The sequence below is a fragment of the Pituophis catenifer genome, unplaced genomic scaffold (assembly GCF_029215685.1).
Source record: "Pituophis catenifer annectens isolate HBS135680 unplaced genomic scaffold, rPitCat1.0.hap2 SCAF_1, whole genome shotgun sequence".
Taxonomy (NCBI): Eukaryota; Metazoa; Chordata; class Lepidosauria; order Squamata; family Colubridae; genus Pituophis; species Pituophis catenifer.
The window spans coordinates 16,568,130-16,579,183 of NW_027256881.1; the positions used below are offsets into that span (position 1 = coordinate 16,568,130).

The 11,054-nt window shown below is 40.9% G+C and overlaps 1 protein-coding gene across 1 annotated transcript in view; it reads right to left on the reverse strand.

The window, feature by feature from the left end:
• SRRM3 (serine/arginine repetitive matrix 3) overlaps positions 1–10,774 on the reverse strand; it is a 78,100-nt gene extending 67,326 nt beyond the window's left edge. The window contains exon 1 of the mRNA XM_070945963.1: positions 10,551–10,774. Within this exon, the coding sequence (XP_070802064.1) occupies positions 10,551–10,774 (224 nt within the window). The remainder of the gene's footprint in view (positions 1–10,550) is intronic.
• Positions 10,775–11,054: the final 280 nt, after the last annotated feature.

The following is an 11,054-nucleotide window of genomic DNA, read 5'->3' on the forward strand; positions in this document are numbered from 1 at the left end:
AGTTAGACAAGGAGTGAAAGAGAACACAGATATAAAACGATCAAGAAAAAGAACCAAGTCAGCTAGCAGATGATCTCATGAATGGGTGTCAGGTTTTAACGTTGTTGTTGTTGTTGTTTATTAAATGGCAACTTAGTGTTGTAGTCCACCAGCAGCCTGCGGAACTGGCAGCGGAGTCGGACAGTGAGGAGGCTGGGGAGGAACATGGGCCAGTCCTGGAATCTGGGAAAGGCCTGGACGAGGGCTCTGCATTGGAGGCAGATGGGGCCAGGGCCATCTGGGAGTGATGCATGGACCTCCGGAGCCCCCAGAGTCGGACAGCAGAGAAGCAGAGGAACAGGAGGAGCCTGTTCCTAGTGCACACATGTGCAGAGCTGCCAGAAGGCAAGAGCAGCTAAAGCAAAAGGGATGACTCGGGAGTAAGGCCAGGAGATGATTGGCCCCTCCCATAAGGCTTAAAAGAGAAACAAAGGCACTTGGGCTTTTTGCAGGAAAGCAATGTTGCTAACTCTGTTTCCAGTCAGCATCTGGGGCTTTGCCAAGTAAGGCCTTTGGCAGGGTGTCAAAGAAGATAAAGGGTGGGGATTATCCTGAAGGACTTCTTCCGAAGGACTTGTTTTGCAACTAATTGGGACTCAACTGGGAATGAACGTAATTCTCAGCTGTTACAATAAAATAGGTTTTTGGGGGACTAATTGTATATTGTAATGACTCAGTAAGCCTAGGTCACAACACTTAGCTCAAGTGACCAGAAACCTGGGAAGGAGTTTCCCAAATCTTTCCAAGAGACTTCCTGCGCTAATAATAACTAGTTTGGGTAATTAAATGTCTGCAAAAAAACCAACCAAGCTCAGAGAGAATCAAGAGCCCTTCAGACTCTTCCTTATTGTCAGCCCTACAAGGTAGACCAGATGAAGAAATCAGTATCAGGACCAATTTTACGGTAACTATAAAAGCAAAACAACCTCAAAAAAACATTGCCAAGAAAACTTTAGAATCTTGTTCAAAGAATCATTACTGACTTGAAGGCAAACACAGACAGAGTAACAGAATCTTGCAAATCTGAATGGGTTCCCCTTTCCCTTCCTCTATCTTCATTTGAACTAAGGAGGGGCTTATCTGAGATATTTTCTTAAGTTATTTTCTTGGCCTGGGCTCAAGACTCTCTTATCTGATTGTTGACTTTGATAGTCCCTTTTCCTCCTGCCCTTCAAGGCCACTCTCTATGTCCTCCACACTTTTTGAACTCATTATAAATGAGGGTGAGAAATTGTTTTTATTTTTTATAAGATTCTCTAATTATCTCAGTGTTTTTTAAGCTTGGCAATTTTACAATGTGTGGACTTCAACTTTTATCATTTCCCAGGCAGCAAGCTGGCTGAGGAATTCTGGAGTTGAAGTCCATTCATTCTTAAAGTTGGCAAAGTTGAAAAACAATTATTTTATTTTTTTCAGTAAAGATATCTTCCTGATCTCTGTACTATTTATTCTTTCTTGATCTCACCCCGGCTGCATGGGGCTTGACAACCAGTTACAGAGGACATAGCAATGTAGCAACTATATCATCATAAAACATTTAATGCTTTAGTTTCAAAAGGAGTAGCTTTCTCCTGTTGCCTGCCTCTTATCCCTAATACAGGGATACTCTACCTCTGAATAGAGAGGTTCAACTTAAGAATCATTACTAGTAACCATTGAGCGGTGCAAGCTTGATGAATCAGTTCTCTTGACTTATTTCTTTCTTTCAGGATGGTTTTGATAAGAGTGGGAGAGAAAAAAAATCCATTATTCACAGCACATGATTAGAATAAATAGCAACTCTGCCTTCCATGGGTCTTCCTTCCCCATGATTACCCTATCTATTCCCACTGTGACCATGCCAGCTCTCTGAAGTAGCTCACTGGGAAGATACCCACAACATGAAAACTGTCTCCTGGGTTTGAGATATTACAAAAGAATTGTCAGATGAAAGGGAGCTGGTGAGGCAAGCAGGAGACAGAGAAAAAAGCAAGAAATAACTGGCTCGTTAAATCATTGCCTTTGAAATATACATTAAAATTCAGCAGCACAAAGGGGGGTGGGGGAGGAGAAAGAAAGCAGCTATAAACCAAGATATCCATCCTACAAATTCCTAAGCTTCATAACAGGTAAGGATGTTTTGAAGTAGCCTGCTTTTAAAGTTGATGCGGGAAGTGTAACTTTGGTGTAAGAAGTGAGGAAGAGAACCTTGATGGAGTTATGCAGGCTTTGTTATCTGGTCAAAAGGGGCTGAAACATTTTTTAAAGTCCAGATCAACGAGCTTAACAGTCAGAAGCTGCTCAGGCAGACCCTTCCTTAATTCACTGGAGTATAAGGAGGAGGAGGAAGTACAGCACAATCAAATTTACAAGATTCTGCTCTTATAACCCAATAAAAGTAATTTTAACTTTCTTATGGAGATTATTTCTTGATCTGGTTTAGCTAGTGGGGCTGACCCCTGGTATCAGGACCTGTGTATTCACATTTTTCATTTGCCAAGTATTGTGAAACTTTTAAGAAGGGTTGGGGGGGCTTTGCTGATCACAGCACTGTCTTGACTATTTTGACACCTCTCTCAACATCTTGAATTTCCCCACAGCTCCTGAGAAAAGGGAGTATCTACATGCAGTGAACATTTTGCTCTTTATCACTAACAAACAAACCAAAGTCTTTACACCTTGTGTTGGTGGCGTTCAATTGCAAAACAGGCAGCAGGGATAAAAAAAATGAGGAGATAACAAGAGAGCTGACTGCCTTCCCCAGCAAGTACAAAGACATAGAAGAAGACAGTGACGAACTCATGCTTTGCTTCCTTGTGAGGGTTCTTTGATCTCCAAGAACTGGACATCTCATAGATTGGCACACCTATACAAAATATTTTATTGCAAGACACACCTTCCCCAACACTAGGCTATTTCTCTGGGTCAACTCCACCTTTCTAGACCTTGCCAGGTGTTGTTGCCATGCAAACAAGTCTTTAATACTCCCTCCTTTATAGTCAATCTGTTAATACTCACTTCAAATTAAAGTCTCAAGGTCTTTAACATACAATCTTTGCCTTTTCCCCAAATGTTCTAGCACTTGTTTGGGATGAGATGCTATTTCATTATGGTCGCTCCCTTTCTAGGTGCTACTGAGCCCCAGGAAAAGTTCCAAGCTCCAATCTGGACTCCAGGATATAAGTACCATAGTACTTGACGTACGACCGGTTGCTTAGCAACCATGCAAAGTTCCGACAAATTGGGGAGGAACTTATGAACCAGATTTGGAGTTCCCATGAACAGATTCCCCTCATGTCATGTGACTTCACTCAACAACTGGCCTGCAGATGCTTTTCGAACAATCCAGTAACAACCCCAACTTCATTCCCTTATGTACTTCTCCCTTTTAGAAGGTCAAAATTCCTCTCTAACATTCTTTCATTGGCATAGAATTTATTCATTTATTTATTTATTTAATTTATATACCACCCATTTCACTTTGAAAAGTCACTCTGGGTAGCTTACAATTAAAAACATAAATATTAAAAATATTTAAAACACACACACACACAGTGTGAGAAGACAGCAGAAGTGGGCAAAATTGTCATTATCATGTCTGCCAAAGGAGGACAATTTCCATCTCTGTTGTTGCTAGGCAAAATGCCAAGTCCGTTTCCTTGAAGAATGCCATAACTATGGCAACAGTCTTACACCTTTGCCTATGGAGGTTATAATATAAATATTATATTATAAATGCTGAGTATGGGGACAAATTTTCCCCCTGTCAAGAATCAAGATTAAACAGAATGATGCCAATGTGCTAGCACTATGTGGCAGGATAAGTTAACCAGAAAACAATTAACTTTTTTTCCTCAGGAACTAAAGAGCTGATCCGGAATTGAGTAGGATTCCTCCCTCACCACTGTTATTTGCTGTTGAGATTAGCAGTGTTTTCAATCCTGGTCTTCGTCCTAATGTCCTCCTCAAAACTGCCCAAATTATTATTTTTTAAAATTTAAATTTTCTTTTGTTTTACTATATACAGCACACAGAGTCACTACATGAGATGGGGGGCTATACAAATGTGATAAAATAGTTTGAATTTTGATATAAGAATGCTGACAGTTTATGAAATTGTGATGTACCTCTCACGAGGTCTCAAAAAGATGTGGCAGTTCTCATAAGTGATCTACACTCATCTCCCCTTTGTGTCGGAGACTACAACAATCTGACACAAATAGCAATTGGCTACAGTGGAGCGAACTCTGACATCTACTTTTTGGTGTGATGGCCTCTTCCTGAATAGAATCCAATCCATGATCTTTCCCCTGCTGATACCAGCCTCAGATCAACCTAGGACAGTGATGGTGAAACTTTTTGGCACGCGCTCGTCGGGGCTGCACTCCAGAAAAGCTGAACTTCCTGGTTCTAGTGCACATGCGTGCCTGACGATCAGCTGGCCAGTGAGTATGCGCAGGCCGCTTTTTGGCACTGCCACCACGTGAAGGGATCATGCTCTGGAAAAGCTGAATTTCTGGGCTCTGGGGTGCCTGCGCACCCAACAATCAGCTGGTCAGCGCGCATGCACACACTAGTTTTCGGCACTACCACGTGTATGAAGAACAGCATGCGTGCCAGAAACCCAGAAGACAAACAGGCAAGGCCCGCATGCCGGGCGACATGGCTTTGTGTGCCACTTTGGGCAAGCGTGCCATAAGTTCGCCATCACGGACCTAGGAGAACTACTGTTTAGGATAACTGGTTTCTCCAGAGAGTCAGACAGAAAAGGTTAAGAATCCAGAACTTTTTATATTGGCCAATCCATGCTTCCATTTTGATGACACTTTTCATTGCTCTTGTAAAGTGACTTCTTTACAATCAAAGATGGACAAGAGTGAAACAATTCCATCTGCGAATAATTTCGGGGGGGGGGGGAATCCATCTGATCACGGAAATAAAACGATTTATTTTATGATCAAATGTTTATTTTTCAAATGACTAAGAGTTCCATTTAACAAAGCTAACAACTCTACCATCCCTCATTAAAACTCCCTTCCTTGACTTAGCGATAGGATCTGAATAAAAATAAAGCAAAAGAGACTTTTTTAGGCAAAGAAAACTCGCATCAGCCTGAAATCTATAGCCAATCTAATAGACTGTACTATTGTGATTAATTCAGCATTAGGTGGAGCTCTACTGCCTTCCCCATTGCAATCAGCCCCAAATCTACACTGGTAGCTTGTGCTTAGCAAACACAGTGACTAATCCAGCCTCAGATGGAGCTCTATAAAGAGTCAGGTCTGAGAGATTAAAAATAACCAACAGTTACCCACTGGTTGGTGAAAGATCCAGCTGAACGAGGTAAATATTTGCCATTGCACATTATTCATACCAACAATGTACTTGGTGACAGGATGTCAAAAGATTGTGGCATATGGGAGGCAACAGATGGCCACTCTTCTTATTAGCCCCTTTATGTTTTATTTATTTATTTATTTGCAGATGGAGCTGATCAGGGAGGGAAAAAAAACCCAGAGAGGACAGCTTTGAATTATAAACAAGGAAGAGAATCTGTGACTCTCAGTAGGAAGGAGACACAGAGCATTACCAATTAAATGAACTATGTCTGATTCTTTGGATGCAAGCATATTCATCAGGGAAGTCCTTTAAAGTTCCTTCTTTAGTGCTTTCAGATGTCATCTGATTAATTCTGAATTGCTCTGATCATGACTTGCAGTATGTCCTGTTGAAAATAGGCCATTTTTTTCAGTAGATACATAAACAGCTGTAACTTCCCATTTCTGACACAATTACAGGTAGTCCTCAATGGGTTGAGGACTTAAAATGGGTTGCTTAGAGACAATTTGAGGTTACAACAGACAATAAAGCTACTTACAACCTGATTTGAAGTTCTGATGGTCCAGTACCCCTTGCAGTCATATGACTATATTTTGGGTGCTTAGCAACTTAAATTGTATTCATAGCTGTTTCAAGCGTCGTGCAATTTACGTTTTTGCTGAAAAGCAGCAATTTTTTTTTTGTTTTCACATGATCGCCATTTACAACATTTTTGCTGAAAACCAGCTTTTATTTCCAGTTACCAGAAAAAAAAAAACCCTCTCCATAGTGAACAATGGGTTAGCCTAATACTGCAGCATTCATTTAACGACCACGGTGTTCACTTAACCACAGCTGTAAAAAAAGGTTGTGAAATTGGGCATGGTCATATGATAACTAGCTAAACGACTGTCGTGATTTACAACCATCACTGTGAGTTCATTTAGGGTTGTAAATCAAGGACTATCTTCGGATCAATAGCGTGATGGTATGCCAAACAGACATCCAGAGCTAGGGCTTTTTTGCAAAAATATACAGAAGAAAATATTTTCTTGCATTCCGACTATTTGTGAGAGGTATGTAGCACAATAATCTACGCTGTAGGGATATATCCAGGCAAAAAAACCTGCAGTGTTTCAGACAAACAGACGCAAGGAGCATCCTTCACTTTTGCTAAGAGAATATTTGCATCGCTATTTCTACCCAAGGAACACTGTAGAGATGCCACTAAATAAATAACATATAGAATGTCATACAGAGCATTGGGGAAGAAGGAATGATGGAATCAGAGGTGTTTCATGAGGTGTAAAAGTTAGATGATGGGCACAGCCATGTGAGTGAAGTCACATAATGCGATGCGCATAAAATCATGGGGCTTTGAAAGCATGGCTATGGCTGTCATGTACACTTTTCTCATCCCTCTGCAGACAGCCATGTGTGGAATTAGGATGAATAGAAAGCAGTTAACACAAAATGTCAGATTCCTTTTATCTTGTTCTCGAAATAATCTAGAAAAGTTGATGGGGGAAATAAAAAGAAAGCCCCCATAAGCAATCATCTTATAAGAGGTTTGTAAATCATAACCTATAACTACCTCCCCTGTATTCCTTGGTTCTCTTTGCCTTCCCTTTATTCATTTGTTGGTTTATTCATAAGATGCATAGGGGTGCCCAATTTGCATAATTGTGCCCAAACTCACGCAATTATATATATCAAATAATTATAGGTAACAAAAACATAACCAGTTACTAAATGAATTGCTGCAGTTGTTAAGTTAGTAACATGGTTGTTAAGTGAATCTGCTTCCCCAGTGACTTTGTTTGTCAGAAGGTCACAAAATGGGATTACATGACGCCGGGACACTGCATCCATCAAAAATATGAATCAGTTGCCAAGCCTGGGGATGCTGCGATGGTCATAAGTCTGAAAAATGGTCATAAGTGACTTTTTTCAGTGCAGCTGCAGCTTTGAACGGTCAGTGAACAAACTCTTGTAAGACTACCTGTATTTTGGATTTTCCCCATTTACCTATTTACTGTCCGATTATATTGGTGGTCAAAAAAGCATTAGGGAAAAAATATTGACATAGGATCAGTGGTGGGTTGCCCCTGGTTCAGACCGGTTCACAAGAACCGGTAGTAAAACCGATGGGAGGCCCTGCCCACCGCCCCGGAAGTCGTCATCGGCGATCTGCACATGCGCAGAAGCTTCCCATTGCAAACTGGTAGTAAAGGTAAGTAGAACCCACCCCTGCATAGGATGCACTGAAAAGTGGAGGTTCTGCAAATGAATATCCTATCTATAGGCTTCTTGGAGTCTTGCAAACATGCATGAAACATTTAAGCATCACATGTACCAACATTATTTTATTCCAATTCATTTGCAAATTGTATTTAGAGAAAATCTATGTTTTTATGCATAGCTTTGCCTAAGAAGCACAATCTTGCTTATCTAAGCTTATACTTCAGTTACCATCAGTATGTTTTTAGTTTTCGGTAATATACTTGGTTTTTTTTTTTCATAGTTTCTTTTAATATATTGTTTTATAGAATGAAAAATGAAGGAACGAAGAATAAAAGATGCTGGCAGATATGTACATTATTGCCATTTGGACCGTGATGAAATTTGCATTTTGCATTGTTCACCAAGCAATTAACTTAAATGAGAGAATGCTGGACAGATATTGGCAGTGATAATGCCATATCCAGATATAAAGGATCTATTCTGCTAGGCTAATGACTTTCTGAATGGATCACTAATCTGTTTAAAAATCCTAGCCAATTAGTTGATTAGTTAGGAGCCTCTAATCAAATATATGTCATTTGGAGTATGCATTCTCTTTTTTCTTATAATGCTGTCTTTCTACTGAGAGCAATAGAAGACGGGCCTCCTCCTGGGCTCCTGCCAATGACAAGGAAGTGAATCTGACAGGCTTGATTTCTTAAGATAGTTGTTGCTGCTAGTTAAATCTGAGTCACAAACTAGCTGGCTGAGTTAGAAGCAGCTGCTTCTCTTTAAAAGGTAAAGGTTCCCCTCGCACATATGTGCTAGTTGTTCCTGACTCTAGGGGGTGGTGCTCATCTCCGTTTCAAAGCCAAAGAGCCAGTGCTGTCCGAAGATGTCTCCGTGGTCATGTGGCCAGTATGATTAAACGCCAAAGGCACACGGAATGCTGTTACCTTCCCACCAAAGATGGTCCCTATTTTTCTACTTGCATTTTTAGGTGCTTTTGAACTGCTAGGTTGTCAGAAGCTGGGATAAGTAACGGGAGCTCACCCCATTACACGGCACTAGGGATTCGAACCGCTGAACTGCCGACCCTTCGATCGGCAAGCTCAGCATCTTAGCCACTGAGCCACCACATCCCTTTAGGAGGACAGAAAAACTCATGTCATACGTTCCCAGTGGCCTTCTGCTCCCCTGTTTCCTGTGATGCATCGATCCCTTGGTGCATCACAGTAGTAAAAAAAAAACCCAGAAAAGCAAAGCAGGGTTGAAATGGAAGACAGTGCTGCCTGGGGATCTCTCTTTCCAACATTAAGAGCAAAACACCTCTCTTCCCCTAACTGGTTTTTCTTCTCAAAGATGCAGGAAACCCGTCACTCAAGCGGATGATGCCCTGCAGCAAATCTGAACTACACAGATTCATGTTCAGGTTGATTTAACCTGAATAGCGGATTAGCCAGTAATCAGAGCATACCTTTTCCCTACAATTTTGGGGATTATGCAAGTCTATGGTAGACTAGCAGGTAAATCATAATATTTGAGATTTCATGTGATGGGAAGAACTGCATTTTTTACTACTCTCTTCATTTTACAGTTCTTTAAACTTTAGGGTTTCCCTGTAACAATCTATATTGTTTATTACAATATTCTCTGCCAAACCTGTGGCTGGTTTCATGTAACCTGCTAAAATAATGATTTCTTTGCTTTGACTTTTATGGCTTATGAACTAGAATTGCTGAATGTGCCAAAGGTGGCCTATTCAATGCACAATTTTTATTTATTTATTTATTTTATGTATTTATTAGAGCAGCGTAGTGGCCTAGTGATGAAGATGCTCGCCTTCCACTTGGAAGGTTGAGAGTTCAATCCTAGGTAGCGATAGATGTTCCTGTCCTAGGACGCAAAGAAAAAAATATCTGCTGTGAACTACCACGTGGCATCATGAAGGGCATCTGGTCAGTAAATGCTCAGCTCCATCCAATTACCCCCAACTCTACCCTGAATAAAGGAATTACCTGGTTGTTAAAAAAAGGAATTTTTTAATGTATTAAATTTGTTTGCTGCCCATCTTTCAGTGTGATGACTCTGCTACTGAGTAGCTGTTATTATTACATTATGCTTTAATGTGGTGTATAAATTTTGTGTGTTATGGCAGGTGCAGAAGCAAAAAGGGACAGAATTTGAGATGGGAACAAGACAGAACATCCAAAAGGAATTCAATTGGTCAAACTCTCCTAGAGACAGTTCCCCAGCATTGTAGACAGGTGGCGTTGACCATGATGCTGTTTTCCTGTATGAACAATGTGGGTATATGACAGTCAGTTCTAGAAGGGCCACAAGCAAATAACCAGAAACAAGGTGGGATTATTACCAAATCAAGAGGTAGATGGAAACCATTACATCATATGAGCAAAAGGCTCACATGGGAATTTGATCCTTAATTTCACTATAAATAGGGCTTCCATTTAATACACAGCAATTATTGGAATTCTTTCACAATATCAAATATCAATAGCATATACGGCTTCACGGTGCTTTACAGCCCTCTGTTTACAGAGTCAGCCTATTGCTCCCAACAATCTAAATCCTCATTTTACCCACCTCGGAAGGATGGAAGACTGAGTCAACCTTGAGCCGGTGAGAATCGAACTGCTGTCAGTCTGCAGAATTAGCTTGCAATACTGAATTCTAACCACTGCACCACCACTGCTATTCACAATAGCTCCAATATATCTTCAATATATCTATGTATTAAAAGTTCTTGAATCTGTTTTTCTGCTTCTGGTTTGTCCTGAGAAGCCTGACAGGGTAAATCTCTCAGAAACATTGGGATAGCTATTGTGCAAACTCGGGTACTAGGTCAAACAAGCACTCACTCAACCAATAGCACTGATGACGTTATCTAGTTTGGGTAATGAAATGTTTGCAAGGAAATGACCAAGCTCAGGGAGCACCAAGGACCCCTCACTCACTCAATCCTCACTTACCCTTGCTCTTCCATCATCTCCTGCAGCTCCATGCACTTCAGCTCCACCCGCCGTTTCCGCTCATGGTCCAGGATTTCTCGGTGTGCCTTCTTCACCAAGCCAGATTCTACCAGTCGCACTTCCTCTTCTGGTTTATGCCAAGTGCCTGAGGCACTAGGCTGGGGGAAGCCATTGGATGCCTCCTGTGGTGAAGGCATCTTGGTGCCGTTGTTATAGACAGACATGTAAACTGGGTGGTCTTTGGTGGTACAGGCTGAAAACTAAGAAGAGAGGAAAAGCACACGCTTATTTTTTGATTCTGGAGGGTGGGAAAATCCTCTCACATCTTACAATTAAAATTAACATCAGCAGATAATTTCACTGGGATCACACTGGTTGTGTTCACTCAACACACTTAATTGATGAACTACTGATGACTAACTTCATTTCCGAATATGTTAAATCTTGAACTAGTTAGTTTCGTACAACATGCTAAGCAACAAACAACCCAAGTGTAGTATGTAG